General features: G+C 48.9%; 2 protein-coding genes across 4 annotated transcripts in view; one reads left to right on the forward strand and one right to left on the reverse strand.

Annotated features, from left to right (window-relative positions):
- The first annotated feature begins 9,942 nt into the window (after positions 1-9,942).
- On the forward strand, positions 9,943-20,207 carry CABP5 (calcium binding protein 5). 3 transcript variants are annotated; one of them, XM_064381108.1, is made up of 6 exons: positions 9,950-10,619; positions 13,016-13,046; positions 14,115-14,258; positions 16,026-16,135; positions 17,978-18,125; positions 19,621-20,207. In XM_064381108.1, exons 1-6 carry the CDS (start codon positions 10,557-10,559, stop codon positions 19,644-19,646), a joined length of 522 nt encoding a protein of 173 aa, XP_064237178.1. In that variant the 5' UTR covers positions 9,950-10,556; the 3' UTR covers positions 19,647-20,207. The 3 variants fall into 3 exon arrangements, with proteins under 3 accessions (XP_064237177.1, XP_064237178.1, XP_064237176.1); XM_064381107.1 differs by having other exon boundaries at positions 9,943-10,619; positions 17,978-20,207; XM_064381106.1 differs by lacking the exon at positions 9,950-10,619 and having other exon boundaries at positions 12,775-13,046.
- Positions 16,775-21,989, reverse strand: part of ELSPBP1 (epididymal sperm binding protein 1) — a 105,011-nt gene continuing 99,796 nt past the window's right edge. The window contains exons 15-16 of the mRNA XM_064380776.1: positions 17,888-20,083; positions 16,775-16,851 (exon numbers count right to left, since the gene is read on the reverse strand). The gene's annotated coding sequence lies outside the window, so the exon portion shown is untranslated. The remainder of the gene's footprint in view (positions 16,852-17,887; positions 20,084-21,989) is intronic.

Below are 21,989 nucleotides of genomic sequence, written 5' to 3' on the forward strand. Positions count from 1 at the left end.
CGCACAGAGCCCTGGGGTGGAAAACAACTCAGCCCATAAGAGAAGAGAAGATGGGCCAGTGTAGATGGGTCAGCGTGTGAGAGAGGGAGAGATTTGGATCATGAGATCAGCAAGCCCTTAAAGATAGAAGATGAGGTGAGTGTTTTCCTGGGAGGTATAGGAAGCCTTCAACAGGTTTTAAACAGAGAGAGGCTTGATAGGATGTACGTTGGAATATCCACCTCCTCTCCTTCAGAAGCTTTGCTGTGACAAATGGATCGGATGAGTCCAGAGCAGGAAGAGATGTATGTGACCATAAACAAACAAATACAAATAAATTAAAAAAAAAAAAAAAAAAAAGGGTCGGGCGCGGTGGCTCACGCCTGTAATCCCAGCACTTTGGGAGGCTGAGGCGGGTGGATCACGAGGTCAAGAGATCGAGACCATCCTGGTCAACATGGTGAAACCCCGCCTCTACTAAAAATACAAAAAATCAGCTGGGCATGGTGGCGCATGCCTGTAATCCCAGCTACTCAGGAGGCTGAGGCAGGAGAATTGCCTGAACCCAGGAGGCAGAGGTTGTGGTGAGCCGAGATCGCGCCATTGCACTCCAGCCTGGGTAACAAGAGCGAAACTCCGTCTTAAAAAATAAAAACAAACAGAAGCTTCTTCATAGAACTGGGCCTTGAAGAACGTGTTTGCCAGCAAAAGAATGAAGAAGCACATTCTTGTTGGAGGAAACTGCAGGAATCACAGTATTTTGCCCTTCAGGAAGGCGAGAGGAAACTACAGGTTGGTGACCCTTGACCCTCTCCATATGTCTCACGTGTCCAGCTCACAAGTATCAAATCAAGTTTAGCCTAAAGCTGCCTCCTTAGGTATTTTAAGTTCTGCCTGAAGGGTTTTCTGTACATCGTGAACTATAACAAGTGAGTGTAAACCGAAGGTGAACCTACACTTGTGCCAATTGCTGTCTTGGGCAATCACATGTAGCCAAGTGGTCTAACTGTGTTCAAATAAGGCAAACACTGAACTGTAATCAATCCAGCTGTTTCTGTACCTCACTTCCGTTTTCTGTATGTCACCTACCTTTTTCTGTCCACAAAAGTTCCACCACATGGCTGTGCTGGAGTTTCAGGCTACTCTGGCTCAAGGCTGCCTGATTCGTGAATCTTTCATGGCTCAATTAAACTGTTTATTTATTTTGAGATGGAGTCTCGCTCTGTTGCCTGGGCTGCAGTGCAGTGGCATGATCTCAGCTCATCACAACAACCTCCGCCTCCTGTGTTCAAGCATTCTCATGTCTCAGCCTTCCCAGTAGCTGGGATTACAGGCACCTGCCACCACACCCGGCTAATTTTTTGTATTTTAGTAGAGACGGGGTTACAACATGTTGACCAGGCTGTTCTTGAACTCCTGACTTGAAGCTGTCGGCCCTCCTCAGCTTCCCAAAGTACTGGGATTACAGGCGTGAGCCACCGTACCCAGCCAATTCAACTTCTTTAAATTTAATTCATCTGAAGTTTTCTTTTATCACAAGTCACATCAATCCCTCAGGCCCCTGCTCAAATGCCATCCTTAAGTCATCTCTCTAAAGAGCCACACCAGCCCCTTTCTTTGTTTTATCCTTCACAGCACTTATCACTACCTGAAATTATGCCACACAGCTATTTGCCAACTTGACATTGTGGTTAAGCTTATCAAGTATGAAGCCAGACTGCTTGGATTCAAATCCCAGCTCCACTACTTCCTTGCCATGTGACCATCATGTTCAGCCTGTTACAGTTTAGGGGTCATAATAATACCTGTCTCATAGGGCTTTGTGCGGATAAAGAATCAGTGTGTGCACAAATGTTCTAACATTGCCTGAATTTCCGTTTTCCCCAAAGCAGCCCAGTTACTTATCAACATACTGTTTTTTCCAGTAACCTTTGTTCACCGTTGTTATGTCAATCTCCTCCCGCCAAAATGTAAGCTCTATTTTGTTTTACTTTGTATCCCCCGTCCCTAGAACAATGCCTGTTGCAAAGTAAGCTTTGAGTTAAAAAAAAAAAAAGAATGAATGAAAATGGCAGGCTGCCTAGCAGAACTAGCGCTTCACGATGCTTCTCTGTTGCTATGGTGACGATCCCGTCTGCAGGAAGATCCCAGCTTCCATAACCTTGTCCCTACCTGCATCCAGCTCACCCACTGACCACCCGTTTGTCCCGCTGTAGCAGCCAGAAAACTGCAACTCCCAGCAGGCTGAGCGCCACCAGCACTTTCGCGCCTAGTCCCTTTGCTAAGAGTGAGCGCCTGCGCAGTAGAATCCACGGGCCCAGAGCTCCATATGAGCATGTGCAGGGGGCGGGGGGGGTTTCCTTCGTCGGCTGGCGGGAGAGGAGTGGGGAGGACCCGTTACACGCTGAGCTTGGCTCTCCTTGTCCAGAAGGTCTGGGCACCGGGGCTGCCATCTCGGGGTGAAGAGTAGGGGCGGGAAACCTGCTTCGGTCTCCATGGTTACGAGCCGCTCAGCGTGCTGGAGGAAGATTCAAAGGTTAGCGTTGCCACAGAAACCCTGGATTGGAAGGGGACGGGGATCAGAGACCTCGCAGGAGAAATTAGACTTAACAGCCTGGGAACTGGTGGGACGGAGAGCGTGTCGAAGGAATCAGTTTGCAGTAAGGGGAGTTAGGGTGATATTAGGAGAACTGGGATGTTTTCAAGGAGAGGGAATGTTTTGATGAATTCCTGTGTAATAAAGAGATTTGTGGGAGATCATTGAATCGATGTTACTAGGTACTTGGGATGCTCAAAGGAAATGCAGTAGGAAAATTGGGGTGTTAATCTCATTTGCTATTCTGCAGCTCCTGCTGTAAGCCTGGCACGGTCAGATGTTGACAGTACTGGTGAACCGGACAGATGGGACTACAGAGGGAATTGGGGTTTCATGAAGCAGGGGAGTTAGAGGAAAAGTGGATTCTTGTCCTCTATGGGAGCGCCTGGGAGGTAATTGGGAAGAACTGGCGCTATAAGGAGAAGCTGGAGGTTTTATAAGGGAATTGAGGTATTATATAAGTTAATTCCGTTACTAATTATAGAAAGCCAACTCAGTAGCAGCCTCTAGGAAGCACTGGGGATTCCTTAATATGCAAAGGGATTTAGGGATAGGGTTACCAGATTTAGGGGGAAAGCAATGCCCAGTTACATTCTAATTTCAGGAAATGCATAACACTGTAGTTACTCTCTGCTTATCAGAAATTCAAATTTAGCTGGGCATTCTATATTTTATTTGGCAACTCTCATTATGGGTAGTTTGTTTGTGAAGAGTGGGTTATTATAGGGGACACAGGTATTATAGAGTACTTGGGTTGTATGAGGAGCTAGGGATAGTCAGGAAAAGTCGGAGTGTTGAAGCCAACACTAAGAACAGAGCACTTACGGCCGGACACGGTGGCTCACGCCTATAATCCCAGCACTTTGGGAGGCAGAGGTGGGTGGATCATGAGGTCAAGAGATTGAGGCCATCCTAGCTAACATGGTGAAACCCCGTCTCCACTAAATATATATATAAAAAAAAAAAATTAGCTGGGCGTGGTGGTGTGTGCTTGTAGGCACAGCTACTTGGGAGGCCGAGGCAGGAGAATCACTTGAACCTGGGAGACGGAGGTTGCAGTGAGTTGAGATTGTGCCCTTGCACTCTAGCCTGGGCAACAGAGTGAGACTTCATCTCAAAAACAAACAAACAAAAAACCTAAAAAACGCTGCAGTCTGGGGCTCTTGAGCCACTTGCTCAAGCCCACGCCCATTCTGTGGAGCACACTTTTGCTTCAATAAATCTGGGCTTTTGTTACTCCGCTCTTTTGTTGCTTTGTGATTTTGTTCAATTCTTCATTCAACACGTCACGAACCCTGACAACTCACAGTCAAGACCTTCCATACAGTAACATCATCATTGCAGAAAGTTGATGTGTGGGGTGACAAGTGTGGAGGCTTCCTGGTTCCCAACTGTTCGACTTCATCTCTTAGCAACTGCCCTCGTACTTCCTCTGCCTCACCCCCAGCCATCTCCTCCCTGTTCCCCAAACAAGCCAATCTTGATCCAATCTCGCCCTGACTCTTAACCTCTGTTTGGAATGTCCACCCAGCCCTTTGCATGGCAGGTCTAACCATCACCACCCTATGTTGGGGTTCACTCAGGGTGGCTAGCAAAATATTAGGTAAAGTTATATAGTCTCAAACCTTTTGGAAGTCCGAAAGGTTTTATTGGAAAAGGGTGAAGGCAGCCAGTCCATTATGTAGGGAAAAGATAGGGACAATAAGAGGCTTCCCCAGTGAAGTCTGTTTACCCCACATCCCTTTGTCTCTACTCTTAATTTGTTTGCTAATGTAAACTTTGTGCTGGATGGCCCTCTCGGGGAGATCAAAAGGGAATTACCTGTTAATAGTGCTTACTCTCGGCCCCAGAACCTAAAGATTTTATCATGTGTAAAACCACTCTCTTAACCATGTTAATTATCCACAAGCACATTGGTGTGGTGTGTCACGCCTGTAATCTCAGCACTCCAAGGCAGGTGGATCACCTCAGGTCAGGAGTTCGAGACCAGCCTGACAGACATGGAGAAACCCCATCTCTACTAAAAAATTAGCTGGGCACAGTGGTGCACACCTGTAATCCCAGCTACTTGGCAGGCTGAGGCAGAAGAATCGCTTGAAACCAGGAGGTGGAGGTTACAGTGAGTCCAGATCGCCCCAATATCACTAGAGGTTAAGGATTAAAGGACAAGTTCTGAAGTCTAAAGCAAATACTGTTGATGGGTAACATCCCTGTCCACAAATCTTCCACCACATGGCTGTGCTGGAGTTTCAGCCTACTCTGGCTCAAGGCTGCCTGATTTGTGAATCTTTCATGGCTCAATTAAACTCTGTTTATTTATTTTGATGGAGTCTCGCTCTGTTGCCTAGGCTGGAGTGCAGTGGCATGATCTCAGCTCACCACAACAACCTCCACCTCCTGTGTTCAAGCAGTTCTCATGCCTCAGCCTTCCCAGTAGCTGGGATTACAGGTACCCGCCACCACACCTGGCTAATTTTTTGTATTTTAGTAGAGACAGGGTTTCATCATGTTGACGTCTGAAGTTTTTCTTTTATCACAAGTCACATCAATCCCTCAGGTAATATCCCTGGTTGACCTCTCCCCCAAAAAGCCATCCGGAATGATCAAAGGTTAATTTTATAGGACTACATGAGTAGTTGGTTTATAAATTATTATAAACCAACAGCTGTAAGAAATCTATAAATCTTCAAATACTTTTAAAAGAAAGAAAGCAAGCGAGCGAGCAGAAATAAATCCACACACCTATCGTGAAATAATTTTTGACAAGGATGCCAGGATAATTCAATGAGGATAAAACACTCTTCAGCAAATGGGGCTGTAACAACTGGATACCCACATGCAAAGAATGGAGTTGGACATTATGATGGTTAATATTAAGTGTCAACTTGATTGGACCAAAAGATGCAAAGTATTGTTCCTGGGTGTGTCTGTGAGGGTGTCACCAAAGGAGACGAACATTTCAGTCAGTGGGCTGGGAGAGGCAGACCCACCCTCAATCCAGGTGGGCACCATCTAATCAGTAACCAGCAGGGTAGGAATAAAGCACGCAAAAGAAGTGCAGACTTGCCGAGTCTCCCGGCCATTTTTCACTGGTGCTGGATGCCTCCAGCCCACAAATATCAGACTCCAAGTTCTGCAACTTTTGGACTCCTGGACTTAACACTGAGTGGTTTGCCAGGTGCTCAGGCCTTTGACCACATGCTGAAGGCTGCCCTGTTGGCTCCCCTACTTCTGAGGTTTGGGGACTTGGACTGATCCTTGCTCCTCAACTTGTAGACAGCCTATCATGGGACTTTTCCTTGCAATCGTGTGAGTCAATTCTCCTTCATAAACTTCCTTTTATATACCTATATTCTATTAGTTCTGTCCTTCTAGAGAACAATGACTAAAACAGACACGTACACACACAATAACATGCATACAGTAACACATACAACGACAGATGTAACACGTACAATAATTTAAAATGGATCAAATGTTCAAATCTAAGAGCTAAAACTGTACTCTCATCTAGGTAAATCACCATGACCTTGGATTTGGCAACTGTTTGATACCACATCAAAAGCACAAGCTGGTAAAAAAAATAAGATAAATTGGACTTTGTTGGAAATAGAAACTATTTTGTACACCAAAAGACATTACTGAGCAAGTAGAAAGAAAGCCTTCAGAATCCGAGAAAATATTTAAAAATTACGTATCCAAGGGTCTAATATCCAGAATAAAGACCTACAACTCGGCCAGGTGTGGTAGCTCACCCCTGTAATCCCAGCACTTTGGGAGGTCAAGGCGGGTGGATCGCTTGAACCCAAGAGTTTGAGACCACCCTGGTCAGCACAGTGAAACCTCGTCTCTATTAAAAACACAAAAATTAGCCAGGCTTACAGCAGGAGCTCTATAAATAGCTGCAGAATAGCAAATGGGATTAACACCCCAATTTTCCTACTGCATTTCCCTTGAGCATCCCAGGTACCTAGTAACATCGATTTCAGTGATCTCCCACAAATCTCTTTATTACATAGGAATTCATCAAAATATTCCCTCTCCTTCAAAACATCCCCATTCTCCTAATATCACCCTAACTCCCCTTACTGCAAACTGATTCCTTCGACACGCTCACCGTCCCACCAGCTCCCAGGCTGTTAAGTCTAATTTCTCCCGCGAGGTTTCTGATCCCCGTCCCCTTCCAATCCAGGGTTTCTGTGGCAACGCTAACCTTTGAATCTTCCTCCAGCACGCTGAGCGGCTCGTAACCATGGAGACTGAAGCAGGTTTCCCTCCCTTACTCCTCACCCCGAGATGGCAGCCCCGGTGCCCAGACCTTCTGGACAAGGAGAGCCGAGCTCAGCGTGTAACGGGTCCTCCTCACTCCACTCCCGCCAGCCGACGAAGGAAACACCCCGCCCCCTGCACATGCTCATATGGAGCTCTGGGCCCGTGGATTCTACTGCGCAGGCGCTCACTCTTAGCAAAGGGACTAGGCGCGAAAGTGCTGGTGGCGCTCAGCCTGCTGGGAGTTGCAGTTTTCTGGCTGCTACAGCGGGACAAACGGGTGGTCAATGGGTGAGCTGGATGCAGGTAGGGACAAGGTTATGGAAGCTGGGATCTTCCTGCAGACGGGATCGTCACCATAGCAACAGTGAAGCATCGTGAAGCGCTAGTTCTGCTAGGCAGCCTGCTATTTTCATTCTTTCATCTTTTTTTTTTTTTTTTTTTAACTCAAAGCTTACTTTGCAACAGGCGTTGTTCTAGGGACGGGGGATACAAAGGAAAAAAATAGAGCTTACATTTTGGCGGGAGGAGATTGACATAACAACGGTGAACAAAGGTTACTGGAAAAAACAGTATGTTGATAAGTAACTGGGCTGCTTTGGAGAAAACGGAAATTCAGGCAATGTTAGAACATTTGTGCACTCACTGATTCATTTATCCGCACAAAGCCCTATGAGACAGGTATTATTATGACCCCTAAACTGTAACAGGCTGAACATGATGGTCACATGGCAAGGAAGTAGTGGAGCTGGGATTTGAATCCAAGCAATCTGGCTTCATACTTGATAAGCTTAACCACAATGTCAAGTTGGTAAATAGCTGTGTGGCATAATTTCAGGTAGTGATAAGTGCTGTGAAGGATAAAGCAAAGAAAGGGGCTGCTGTGGCTCTTTTAGAGAGATGACTTAAGGGTGGCTTTCAGGGGGAGGTGGCATTTGAGCAGGGGCCTGAGGGATTGATGTGACTTGTGATAAAAGAAAAACTACAGATGAATACAGTCCCCACTGGGGTGCCACACACGACTCCATTCCCCAGCCCGAGACACCGCCCTCCTGCGTCTCCCCACTCCATCCCTCGTCCAGCTCGGCTCTTGGGGCCCACGGACCGGGCTCCCCCTCCATCTCCATTCTCCATGCCCGTGACCCTCGTGTCCCCCAGCTGGACCAGAACGACCTCCTCCAGGCCCCTTCTTCTTTTGGCCCCCACCCTCGCTCCCCTGTCTTCTGCCGTCTCCGGCCCTCTCCTCTCATCTTCACACTGGGGGCCCCTTTGGTCTCCGTTCTCAGGGGCCAACTCCAGGGACTTCTCCAAAGGGATCCCCCTCAAGTTTCTGACCTCCAACCCCCTCCCTTTCTCTACGTCCAACTGTGGCCCCTTCCATTCTCTAGTTCTCAGCCCCAGCGCCCTATCATCATGCAGCTTCGCCCCCATCCAGGGGCTTCCTTCAAGACTCCTGGCCCTCTCATAGTCAAACTGGGTCCCCTTCTGGTTGGTGGTCTCCAGCACCCTACTCCTGCGATCCTCCAACTGGGCCACCCTCCGGGAATACCCTTCCAATCCTCTTAGTGCCTGGTCCTCCAACTGGGCCCCCTTCCAGACATAACCTTCCAGTCCCCAATCTTTCTCACTCTCCAACTGGGGCCCCCTCCAGTCTCTAATCTCTGGCCCTGTCTGGTGCCCTTTCTCCAACTGGGACCCTCTCCAGACAACCCCTTCAAGTCCCCTGGGCTTCTGATTCTCCAACTGGCCCCCTCTCCAGTCTCTGATCTGCAGCGCCCTCCCCTTCTCACCTTCTAACGGAGCCCCGCCCCAGTCTCTGGTTTCCAGTCCTCTGGCCCACTCCTTCTCCATCTGGGCCCCCCTCCAAATACTTCCTTCTTCCGGAACCCCTCCCCAGTCGCCTGTCTCCAGGCCCCTCACCCTCTCGTTCTCCACCTGGGCCCCCCACCGCGGCTCACCCTCCAGCCACAGCCCCCCGCCATCGGGGCCCTCGGGCGCCGCCTCCCCGGCCGCGTCGGCCCACTGCATGGCCACCAGGTCCCGAAGGCACTGAGCCACGCCACGCGAGGGGCTGAGACGGCGCAGCAGTCGCCGGCGGTGGCCTCGCACCAGGGCGCACGCGTCCAGGTCCCGGGCCGCCTCGAAGGCGCGGAAGCGGACCCACATGTCGCGGCGGGGCTCCCAGTTGCGCTCGAAGTAGTCGACGAAGGCGGCCGGGCCGTGGGCGTGCAGCTCGGCCAGCGCCTCGTCGTAGGCGGCGGGCGACGACGCGCCAGCCAGGCGGCACAGGCGCGACCACAGGCCCGGGTCCTCACGGCCAGCGCCGCCCAGCTCCTGCGCCTTACTGAAGAGCGTCTCCAGGCCCTGCGCGCGGCAGATCTGCACGCGCGCTCAGGGCAGCAGCTGGCGCACTGCAGGCAGCTGTGCCGCCACCTCCGGCCCGGCGGTGAGGCAGCGCACGCGGCCTTTGACGTCTGGCGCACTCTGCAGCAGCGACGCGAGCGCGAAACGCAGCAGGCTCGGCGTGCCCGAGCGCGCCACGCAACAGGCAGCCTGACGCGCACGGCCCGCGCCGTCCACGCACAGCACGGCCAGCAGATCCAGCGCGCCCTGCAGCCCCGGCAGCCGGTCCACCAGCAGCATACGCGGGAAGCGCCGCAGCAGCGCCCTGGTGCGCGACGTCAGGAAGAACACTGTCTCCACCACCGCCTGGTCCTCCACGAACACCAGCTTCACCTGTGGGCGGGCGCAGGGAAAGAGGTCAGAGGATGCTGGGGTCTCCCCGCCCAGCTCCTCGACCTCGGTTTCCCGTTCTGCGGAAATGGGAACTCATTCATTCTTGCCTGCATATGCATTTATTCTTTTGAGCGGCAGGGGGCAGTGCAGGGAAATGGTTAAAAAAAAAAACAAAAAACAAAAAACAGACTCTGGCGGTGGCTCAATGCCTGTAATCCCAGGATTTTGGGAGACCGAGGCGGGCGGATAACTTGAGGTCAGGAGTTGGAGACAGCCTGGCCAATATAGTGAAACCCCCATCTCTATTACAAATACAAAAATTAGGTTGCAGTGAGCCAATTTGCTTTCTTTCTTTTTCTTCTTTTTGGAGACAAGAGTCTCACTATGTCAGCCAGGCTGGAGTGCAATGGTGCAATCATAGCTCACTGCAGCCTCGAACTCCTGGACTCAAGCAATTCTCCTATCTCAGCCTTTGGAACAGCTGGGACTACAGGTGTGTGCCACCATGAAAGGCTAATTTTTATTTTCGTTTTTTTGTAAATACAAGGTCTCTGTATGTTGCTCAGGCTGGTCTCAAACTCCTGGGCTCAAGCAATCCTCCTACCTCAGCCTCCCAAAGCACTGGGACTACAGACATGAGCAGCGCGTCCGGCCTCTAATCCCCATTTTAAAAATACATCTTCCAATTCCACTCTGGGGATAAAGGAGTCACAGAGCCTGACTTTGGCTCTCCCCACCCATATCATTCAAGCCAGATGGGGAGGCAGGGACAGCTCTGATCCCTCCCCAACCCGGGTGGAGATTTCCAGCCCAGCTGTCACAGCTCTAAGACACAGGGACCAAGAGACAAGCCAGGAGTGGCAGGAAGAGGTGGCAAAGGAGTGCTAGAGAAGATAAGGAGGCTGAGCTCCAACAGGGAGCAGGGAGGAGGGGCATCTTGAGACTGGTGCCCTGCGAGCTCCACCCCACCCCATCCATGCAGTTCCCCATGGGCCCCGCCTGCATCTTCTTGAGGAAGGGCATCGCTGAGAAACAGCGGGTGAGGTGGGGAGTGAAGGGGAAGGGCTGTGGGCAGGGCAAGGGGACCGGGGTGTGGGACAAAGAAGGGGACATGATGGTGCTAGAGAACCAGGGAACAGGCGGATAGAGCAGGAACTGAGAAGGTACAAGAATTCCAAGGACCCTCATGGAGTCATGTAAGCCAGTGAGATAAATGGGTGAGGGTAAAATCAGAAGTCAGGAGCAAAGAGAAGGAGAGAAAGGGAAGAAAAATAATCAGGGAAGTGGGATGATGTCATTGTTGAGATTACCATCATTCTTTTCTATGGATGCTCATTGTGATAACGGCACTGATGACGATGCTGCTGATGATGGTGGTGGTGATGGTGATGATTATAATGGTGATGGTAGTGGTGATGATGGTGCTGGTGGTGATGATGGTGTTGATGATGGTGTTGATGGTGATGATGGTGTTGATGGTGATGATGGTGATGATGATGGTGGTCGCGATGGTAATTATAATGGTGGTGGTAGTGATGATGATGGTAATGATGATGGTGATGATGGTGATGGTGGTGGTGATGGTGATGATTATAGTGATGGTAGTGATGATTATAGTGGTAGTGATGATAGTGATGATGATGGTGGTGGTGAGGATGATGTTGATGAATGTGATGATGGTGATGGTGATGATGATGGTGGTGGTGATGGTAATTATAGTGGTGATGGTGGTGGTGATGATGGTGTTGATGGTGGTGATGATGGTGGTGGTGATGGTGATGATTTTAGTGGTGGTGGTGATGTTGGTGGTGATAAAAATGATGATGTTAATAACAACAGCTGCCACTTATTAAGTCATTGCTATGTGCCCAGCACTGTGCAAAGGAATTTGCATGTCTGATGTCATTTACACCTCAGAACAACTCAGGAGGTCAGTGACTTTCATTCCCATTTTATAGGTGAGGAAAGTGAAGCTCTGAGTCGTGAAGTTGTTTGCCTTAAGCTTACACAGTTAGTATGTGGCAGGGTTGGCCAAGTACAGGCTCATACCTGAATCCCAGCACCTTGGGAGGCAGAAGCAAGAGGATCACTTAAGTCCAGGAGTTCGAGACCAGCCTGGGAAACACAGAGAGATCCCATCTCTACTTAAAATACAAAACAAACAAACAAACAAAATAGCTGGGCTTGGTGGCATGTATCTGTAGTCTCTGCTAGTCAGGGGGCTGAGGCAGGGGGTCGCACGAGCCCAGGAAGTGGAGGCTGTAGTGAGCCCTGATTGTGCCACTGCAATCCAGCCTGGGCAACAGAGTGAGACTCTGTCTCAAAAAAAAAAAGTAAACGGCAAGGTCAGGTCTGCTTGATTCCTGTAGGCATGCTTTTTTTAAAAAAATTATTTAATTATTTAATTTTTTAATTTTCCCATATATACCAACTTGTCCAGATATGTGGATATGCTTTTAGTTGTTAGGCTTTAAGATCACCAAAAAAAGAAAATGAAAAAAAGAGAGATAAGGGATCGCAGGGAGGGGATCAGATGAAAGAAAAGCTGAGGGAATGGCTCCAGGGATAAAGGGAGATGAGGGGGTGAGAGGCCAGAGGCCAGTAGAATTTCCTTGTTAACATGCCATGTCTATCTAAGCCCAGCCCTTCAGGTGTGTCCAGGAGTAGGTGGGGCAACTGGAAATTCTCAGAGTGTTTAGGAGTTGGTCGTGCTGGCACTGAGCCTCCTGCCTGAATGCCATTGAATGCTGGTTCCGTGCACAGGGATTGTAACCTTTGGCAGGAAGACTGGAGGCAGGGGAGAAAAGAGTTAATGGGGGCTAATGTGAAGAATTCTGAGCCCTGAATTCTAATCCCAATGCTGCGCCTGACTAGCCCCATGACCTCCAGGGAGTAATTTAATGTTTCCCCGCCTTGGGAGGGGATCTGCCGCTTGTGAGCTGTGTGACCTTGGGCAGGTTCCTTAACCTCTCTGTTCCTCAGCTTTCTCGTGGGTGAGATGGAAACGAGACGTAGATCTGCATCACAGAGCAGTTCTGAGGTTTAAATGAAATGATCGTGGAAACCACCTGGCACAGAGTCGGCACTCTGAACGAGTTAGCTGTGGTTATGAACTCTGACTTTCTTCATCTGGAGAAGGAGGAGATTGGACTCCTCACTGTTTAAGATACAATGTGATGGGTATTTGTCCAAGAAAGGGGGAATGAGGGAAATCAGGATTCATGGATGGGAGCAAAGAATCGAGAGGGGTGGGGAGCCAAGAACTGTGGAGTGGGAGTCAGGAGATGGGAAAAGGAATGGGAGGGATGGAGGAGGAGAGAGAGAGTGGGAAGAGAACCGCGAGAGGGTGAGGAGGAGCTTGAGAGAGCAAGGGGACCCATTTGGGGAATAGGTGACCCTCTCTCTAAATTCCCTCTCACCTGCGTTCCTTTCCAGGAAAGACCACTGGGACAAGATGAGATTGAAGGTAACACCGTCTTCCTCAATCGCCCCCACGTTGCCATCCACCCACTTGACCTGCCCGCAGTCCCTTTGTGCATTTCTGCATAAATTCCTTTACATGGAATTTTTACAATCCCTGCCTCTTCCCACTCAGCTGTAATTTTGTGGAACTCTTTCTCGTGGCAGTTTAAGTACCTCCCAAAGTATTTAGAAGGCAGACCGGACCTCAAGTGTCTATGAGACTCGGGAGTGAAAAAACAATGAGTTTTTCTCTTGGTGGCTTTGAGGCTCCCCATAACTTCACCCAAGAATCTGAAGGACATCAGTGCTGTCATTTAGGTCTCAGGAATGATGCCTCTTGCTAACACTTTTTTTTTTTTTGAGACGGAGTTTTGCTCTTATTGCCCAGGCTGGAGTGCAATGGCATGATCTCGGCTCACTGCAACCTCTGCCTCCCAGGTTCAAGCGATTCTCCTGCCTCAGCCTCCCGAGTAGCTGGGATTACAGGCATGTGCTACCACACCCAGTTAATTTTGTATTTTTAGTAGAGACGGGGTGTCACCATGTTGGTCAGGCTGGTCTTGAACTCTCGACCCCAGGTGATCCACCCTCCTCAGCCTCCCAAAGTGCTGGGATTACAGGCGTGAGCCCCCGCGCCCGGCCATTTTGTTTGTTTGTTTGGTTGGTTGGTTGGTTTTTGGTTTCTTTTGCTCTTGTTGCCCAGGCTGGAGTGCAATGGCACGATCTCATCTCACCTCCGGGTTCAAATCATTCTCCTGCCTCAGCCCCCCAAGTAGCTGAGATTACAGGCACGCACCACCACACCTGGCTAATTTTTTGTATTTAGTAGAGATGGGGTTTTGCCATGTTGGCCAGGCTGGTCTCAAACTCCTGATCTCAGATGATTCACCCGCCTCATCCTCCCAAAGTGCTGGGATTACAGGTGTGAGTCATCATGCCTGGCCTTGGTTTTTTTTAAATGTATGCTTTAAGGAGTCTCTAGTTGAAGCCTCATTGACAACTTCAAGGGATGCCACTGTTCCCCACCACTGACTTTCAATTTCCCCCAAAGTTCTTCTCTCTTAACTTTCAGAGCTGCGGGAAGCATTTCTTGAGTTCGACAAGGACCGAGATGGGTTCATCTCTTGTAAGGACCTGGGGAATCTCATGAGGACGATGGGTTACATGCCCACGGAGATGGAACTGATTGAGCTCGGCCAGCAAATCCGCATGAACCGTGAGTCCAGGGAATGGGAGGGATGGCTGCGGTGAGGGGAGGGACCAGGGCAGCCTTGGAGGGATGGCCGCGGTGAGGGGAGGGACCAGGGCAGCATTGGAGGGATGGCTGGGGTGAGGGGAGGGACCAGGGCAGCATTGGAGGGATGGCCGCGGTGAGGGGAGGGACCAGGGCAGCATTGGAGGGATGGCCGCGGTGAGGGGAGGGACCAGGGCAGCATTGGAGGGATGGCTGGGGTGAGGGGAGGGACCAGGGCAGCATTGGAAAGGATGTAGAGGTTGAGCATAGAGTTGGGGTTGGAGAGGAGGGTGAGAGGGACTAGAAGTCTGGAAGAAAATGGGTCAGATTCAACTCAGGGAGGCAGCATTTGAAGTGGTTAAAGGGTTTCAGAGATAAGTCTGGGTTCAAATCTCAGTTCTATTATTTACTAATTACGGTCATTTTGAAAAGTGGAGTTATCTGCTACTCTTGAGTTTCCATTTCCTCATCTGTAGAGAAAGATGCTTTTCTCCTTATCTCATAGGACTGTGGAAAGGAAGGGATAAAGGTGCTGATGCAAGTAAAAGCTTAGCCTCCAGTAAATTCTTATTAAATGTAGTTATTACTATCACCACTAAGATTCATCCGGGGAGCACAAGATTGGAGCCTTATTGGATGTTGGAAACAAACTTGGAGCTGGAGTTAATGTTCATGAATAGTATTGCAAAAAGGATGGATTTTAAGATGGACACCACAGCTGATTTTGAGATTTTAGCTAGAATAAAATTGCTATTGAGGCCAGGCATGGTGACTCACACCTGTAATCCCAGCACTTTGGGATGCCAAAGTGGGTGGATCACCTAAGGTTAGGGGTTCGTGACCAGCCTGGCCAACATGGTGAAACCCCATCTCTACTAAAAATACAAAAAATTAGCCAGACATGGTGATGTGCACCTGTAATCCTAGCTACTCAGGAATGAGAATCGCTTGAACCTGGGAGGCACAGGTTGCAGTGAGCCAAGATCACACCATTGCATACCAGCCTTGGCAACGGAGTGGGACTCTGTCTCAAAAAAACAAAAAAATGCTGTTTGGTTTGCCTCTGGGCATGTAACTGAGTAAAAAAGGTTGAATTCAAGGTAATGATGGTATTCCTATCTGAAAAAAACCCGGGTGCTCATTTAATTCATACTCCTCTTTCTATGGGTCTATAGAAGAGGAGAAACGTGTCTTTTTTTTTTTTTTTTTTTTTGGACAGAGTTTTGCTTTTATTGCCCAGGCTGGAGTGCAATGATGCAATCTCAGCTCACTGCAACTTCCACCTCCCAGGTTCAAGCGATTCTCCTGCCTCCGCCTCCCGAGTAGCTGGGATTACAGGCATGTGCCACCATGCCCGGCTAATTTTGTATTTTTAGTAGAAATGGAGTTTCTCCATGTTGGTCAGGCTGGTCTAGAACTCCTGACCTCAGGTGATCCGCCCACCTCGGCCTCCCAAAGTGCTAGGATTACAAGCGTGAGCCACCGCGTGCAGCCGATAAACATCTTAACCAACTGTCTGAAAGTCACAGAGACAGTTAGTTCCACAATACCACACCCTGTCCACTCCTGTTCAGTCCAGAGGGATATGAGAGCTTGGAGTTGGCTGCTGGAGGGAGGAAGTCAAAGACATCTCTTATAGGGCAGGGAGATGGGAGCTGATCTATTTCTCGAACTGACTCAAAGCGCAAAGTGAGGTAATGGAAAGCCGGGGCTTGTGGGGTCTTGCTAACCCTATGCCATCTTCCTCAGTGGGTGGCCGTGTAGACTTTGATGACTTTGTGGAGCTGATGACCCCCAAATTGCTTGCAGAAACAGCTGGGATGATTGGTGTCCAGGAGATGCGGGATGCCTTCAAGGAGGTGAGTAAACAGTGTCCTGGTGCTGGTGATGATAGAGGCAGACCCCAGAGACCTCTAACTAGCCAGTACCATGGACAGCACCCACCAGCCAGGCCCCCACCCTTTTTTTCCTAGCCATGGTGGAATCAATAAATAGGGAAGAAAAATAACATAATCCAAACACCTGCAAGGGATCAACGCCTCTGCATACTTTATCTGATTTAATCCTCAAAAAAATTAGGATTAAGTGGTCACTTATCTCAATTATACAGATGAGGGAAGGCTTATGAAGATTGTAAATCTGATCCAAGATCCTGCCATCTCTAAAACAAATATTAGGATCTCTGTTCTATTCTCTTTCTTTCTTTCTTTCTTTTCTTCCTTCCTTCCTTTCTTTTTCTTTTTCTTTCTTTTCTTTTTTTTTTTTTTTTTTTTTTGACAAAGTTTCACTCTTCTCACCCAAGCTGGAGTGCAATGGCACAATCTCAGCTCACTGCAACTTCTGCCTCCCGGGTTCAAGCGATTCTCCTGCCTCAGCCTCCCAAGTAGCTGGAATTACCAGCGCCTGCCACCACACCCAGAAAATTTTTGTATTTTTAGTAGAGACAGAGTTTCACCATGTTGACCAGGCTGGTCTCAAACTCCTGACCTCAGGTGATCCACCGGCCTCTGCCTCCCAAGAGCTGGAATTATAGGCATGAGCCACCACGCCTAGCCAGGACCTCCGTTCTTAGTGCCTGTAACAGGAAGAAAGAATCCAAGAATTTGAGATCCCAGAAGGGAATGCAAAGTGACAATCTGGTATAAGCCACTTGCTGCAGAGATGCTAAAACATACAGACCCAGAGGGTGACAGACTTGCTCATATCCCTTAATAAAATACCTTCCCATTCTGAGAACTTTCAGCAACATGACATGAAAACAAAGAATAGCATGGCGTTTGGGAGCAAAGGCTTTGGAACCAGGCAAACATGGGTTCAAACCCCAGGAGGTCTCCACCTATTCACTATGTAAGTGCCTCTCCCAGCTTCTGCACTTATACCCCAAAACTTAAAGTATATAAAAAAAATTGAACTCATGGAAATAAAAAGAAAGGTGGTTAGCAGAGAGGCTGGGGAGCCAGGGAAAAGGAATGGACAGTAGGTTGTCGAGGGGTACAAACTTTTGGTTAGACAGGAGGAATAACTTTTGAGATCTATTGCACAGCAGGATAACTATAGTCAAGAATAATGTATGTTTCAAAATCACTTAGTAAGTAAGTTTCAAATGTATGGCTGGGCACGTTGGCTCATGCCGTTAAGCCTAGCACTTTGGAAGGACAAAGCAGAAGGGTTACGTGAAGCTAAGAGGTCAAGACCAACCTGGCCAACATAGTGAGATCCCATCTCATTTAAAAAAAAAAGTTTTGCCAGGCACGATGGCTCACGCCTGTAGTCCCAACACTTTGGGAGGCCGAGGTGGGTGGATCACCTGAGGTCAGGAGTTTGAGACCAGCCTGGCCAACATGATGAATCCCCATCTCTACTAAAAATACAAAAATTAACTAGGCATGGTGGCAGGCGCCTGTAATCCAGCTACTCAGTAGGCTGAGGAACGAGACTCGCTTGGACCCAAGAGGTGAAGTTTGCAGGGCACTGAGATTGCACCACTGACTCCAGCCTGGGTGACAGAGTGAGACTGTCTCAAAAAAAAAAAAAAAAAAAAAAAAGAACAAAACTATCTTTAGGAGCTGACATTCTATCGATTCACATTCCCAAAGCTCTTAGCTTAGTACCTGACCCACAGTAAGTGATGGGCAAACTCCATCATCCTGTTGCTGTCATCACTGTCATTGCTGATATAATCTACTTCTGCTTCTATTCAGTTTGACACGAACGGAGATGGGGAGATCACCCTGGCAGAGCTGCAGCAGGCCATGCAGAGACTCCTGGGGGAGCGGCTCACCCCCCGGGAGATCTCTGAGGTTGTCCGGGAGGCTGATGTTAATGGAGATGGCACCGTTGACTTTGAAGGTGACATTGCCGGGGTAGGGGGTAGGGGGCGGCCACTGCAGGAATCCACTTCCATGTCGCTGTGAGATCTTCCAAGCTGGCTGCTCCTTCTCACTCCTCTCCAAGTTTGAGATTGGAAGTAGGTGGCAGGTTTTGGAAGCATCTCTTCCATCCCTTTCTTCCCAGGTCATTCATTTCCGAGAGCTGGATGTCCCTCACTTGTGGCAGCTCCAAGGAACACCTCAGCCAAGGCCCTTTCCTTCCCATGCTCAGGACCCCCTTCCACCTTGACCATTCCTTCTTAGCTTGAAGGGCACCTTTTACCATAGGAAGAAGTTGTCCCATCAGAAAGAGACTGGACTGGGTTGGGCACGGTGGCTCACACCTGTAATCCCAGCACTTTGGGAGGCCAAGGTGGGCGGTTCAAGACCACCCTGGCCAATATGGTGAAACCCCGTCTCTACTAAAAATACAAAACTTTTTAGTAGAAATTTTTTTTTCTACTTGCTGTGTTGAGCTGTATTCACTTCCAAGGCCTCCATCCTAGATAGAGAGCAGGGAGGAGTCTTCTCTAAACCACATGTGCTCTATGTCCCAGTATGGAAACATAGTGGATGTTGGTGGGACGCCTGCTGGATCTAGCCAGGATTAGGTGTGCCGTGGACATCAGTGACACCTGGAGAAAGTGGGGTGGGAGTGGGAGGCAATCCTCACACCAACCAAGGGCAAGGAAAGGTCAGGGTGACCTCAAGACCCCGCTGGGCAGCAAGGTCATCTTGAGCCGTAGCAAAGTCAGGTGCAACCTGTGTTCCTTCCAGGGTTCACCATTCACTGTCCACGTGACCTCAGGCGTGTTGGTTACCCTCGCTGGCCTCAGTTTTCTTATCTATAAAATGACACGTATCCCTCCAGGATGGTTGAGAAGAAAAAATCAGAAGCTGACAATCACAGGTTTATGGGTTTTGGCTTTGGTTTTAAGATGGAGTCTCACTCTGTCGCCCAGGCTGGAGTGCTGTGGTACGACCTTGGCTCACTCAACCTCCACCTCCTGGGTTCAAGTGATTCTCCTGCCTCAGCCTCCTGAGTACCTGGAATTACAGGCATGCCACCACGCCTAGCTAATTTTTGTATTTTTAATAGAGATGGGGTTTCACCATGTTAGCCAGGCTGGTCTTGAACTCCTGACCTCAAGTGATCCACCTGCCCCAACATCCCAAAGTGCTGGGATTCTGTAATCCCAGCCACCAAGCCCAGCCTCTACGCCAATTTTATCTCAACTTCATAAGGTGGATCTATTATAAACATCCCCACTTGACAGATTAGAAACTGAGGCACAGGCTTAAGTAACTTGCCAAAGATCTGATTCCTATTTCATAGATAGAGAAATGGAAGCATAGAGGGATTAAGGAATTTTCCAGAGATCACCAGCAGTGCCTGCCACCTAGGAAGGGCTCAAACTATAATGTTGAGGGCTTTCACAAAGAGATGCCTTACTGGGGATTTTTTTTCTTTGCAGAGTTTGTGAAGATGATGTCTCGCTGAGGAGGTGCTGGAAGCCCCAGACCCTCTCCACCTGCTCAGCATGGAGCAAGAGCTCGTGGAGAACCAAAGCCCCAAAGCCCCCTAAAGCAGAGAGGGAGGGCAGCGGGGAGGGAGGGGATTGGTGTGCAGCGGTATGCAGGAGGTGAGGCCGAGAGCAGTAGCTTTGCCAGGATGGGGGCGTCTGCAGAGCTAGATTAAGAAGGAAGAGTCTACGGAAGAAAGTGGGAAGGGCAGGAGGGTCCAGCTGCCACTCCAGACATTCCAATGATCCCTGACATCGTTTCACTCCACGTCCCTGTGACCTGCCAGAGTCTCTTCCCCAGCTTCCCTTTGGCTTAAACTAGTCTTTTCTCCTGTTGGATAGCAGAAGTTCCGGCACGTAGTCTCTGCTCTTCCCCTGCCGGCCTCAGCTGTTGCAAAGCCCCCGTTTCTCTCTCCTGGTAAGAGAGAGACAAATTATACATTACTCAGGTGATGGTTACACTAACAGTGCAGACTTCACCGTGTAACAAAACTGCACTTGTACTCCCTAAATCTATAAAAATAAAAAGAAGGAGGTGAGATGAGTAGAGTGCAAAATTTTTCCCCATTCTGTTGGTTGCCAGTTCACTCTAACGATTCTATCTTTTGCTGCACAGAAACTCTTAAGTTTGATTAGATCCCATTTGTCTAGTTTGGCTTTTGTTGCCATTGCTTTTGGTGTTTTAGTCATGAAGACCTTGCCTATGCCACATGCCCATCGATGAAAGACTGGACCAAGAAAATGTGGCACGTATACACCATTGAATACTATGCAGCCATAAAAAACAATGAGTTTGTGTCCTTTGTTGGGACATGGATGAACCTGGAAACCATCATTCTCAGCAAACTGACACAAGAACAGAAAATCAAACACCGCATGTTCTCACTCATAGGTGGGTGTTGAACAATGAGAACACGTGGGCACAGGGAGGGGAGCATCACACACTGGGGTATGTTGGGGGGCGGGGGGCTAGAGGAGGGGCGGGGGGGCGGGGAGGTTGGGGAGGGATAACATTGGGAGAAATGCCTGATGTAGGTGACGGCGGAACAGAGACTGCAAACCACCGTGGCATGTGTGTACCTATGCAACCGCCCTGTGGATGTGCACATGTACCCCAGAGCTCAAAGTACAATTAAAAAAAAAAGAAGTATGGGAGGCATTGTGAAACTAAAGCTATGAGACAGAGAGAGAAGACAATAAAATAATATTTGATTTTGATACAAAAAAGAAAAAAGGAGAAGGTGAATCAATGACAGAGCTGAAATAGAGTTGTTGTTGTTGGGGCTGGACTTGGAAATGGCTGGTGCAAGTGGCATTCAAAGTCACCGCCTCCCTCTTCCTGATTTCCTGAAGCACTGTCTGGTGTCTGTCTCTCTCTCTCTCTTACTCTGTCTCTCACCTCCCACATCCCTTTCCTTGTGTAAGATACTCAGGAGACTGAATTAAACCACAAATCTGGATTATCAAGGTTTAGAGCAAGCTGATCCCTGGGGAATTAATCCCCCCAAAAAATGTCATCATGCAAAGAGAGAGATGACAGGATTCCCCAAATCCCCAGTTCAGCCAGGTTGTTGTGAAGCCTTTCCTAGAAGCCCCCTGCCTCTGCGCTGGTCTGTCCTGGGCCACCGAGAGACTGTGTCTCTCTAAGATGGGAAATCTGTTCCATCCCTCGAGTCCTGACATCAGTCTGTGCTATGAAACAGAAAAGATAGATTCCTCCTGACCTTCACAAGACACTCCATGCAAAGGTTAAAATAAAAAGTCAAAATAAAGAAGTAACTTCATGCCTTCCTCCAAGTTTTTCTTGCTTTGAAGTCTATGAATTAGATGTATAAGATGAGTCATCTGGTTCAACTGGTTCAACAGCTTTGTTTTGTTTTATTTATGTATATGTGTGTATGTATTTTTGAGACAGTTTCATTCTGTTGCCCAGAATGGAGTGCAGTGGTGCCACCTCAGCTCACGCAACCTCCACCTCCTAGGTTCAAGCGATTCTCATCCTTCAACCTCCCAAGTAGCTGGGATTACAGGCATGTGCTATCACACCTGGCTAATTTTTTTTTTTTTTTTTTTTTTTTTTTTTTTTTTTTTTTTAGTAGAGACAGGATTTCACCATGTTGGCCAGGCTGTCTTGAACAGACCTCATGATGTGATCTGCTGCCTCAGCCTCCCAAAGTACTGGGATTACAGATGTGAGCCACTGCACCCAGCATATTTATGTATTTACTGTTGAGACAGGGTCTCCCTCTGTTGCCCTGGCTGGAGCGCAGTGTGTAATCTCGGCTCACTGCAGCCTCCACCTCCTGGGCTCATACCATCCA

This window comes from Aotus nancymaae, unplaced genomic scaffold, assembly GCF_030222135.1.
Source record: "Aotus nancymaae isolate 86718 unplaced genomic scaffold, 86718_ANA_hifiasm-v0.15.2.pri h1tg000028l, whole genome shotgun sequence".
Classification (NCBI taxonomy): Eukaryota; Metazoa; Chordata; class Mammalia; order Primates; family Aotidae; genus Aotus; species Aotus nancymaae.

Coding starts and splice junctions, on each gene's coding strand:
- CABP5 (XM_064381106.1), top strand. CDS start 12,806: ATGGGAGCAAAGAATCGAGAGGGGTGGGGAGCCAAGAACTGTGGAGTG. Junction 13,047..14,114: donor GGGACAAGATGAGATTGAAG/GTAACACCGTCT, acceptor CTTAACTTTCAG/AGCTGCGGGAAGCATTTCTT. Junction 16,136..17,977: donor TGCGGGATGCCTTCAAGGAG/GTGAGTAAACAG, acceptor GCTTCTATTCAG/TTTGACACGAACGGAGATGG.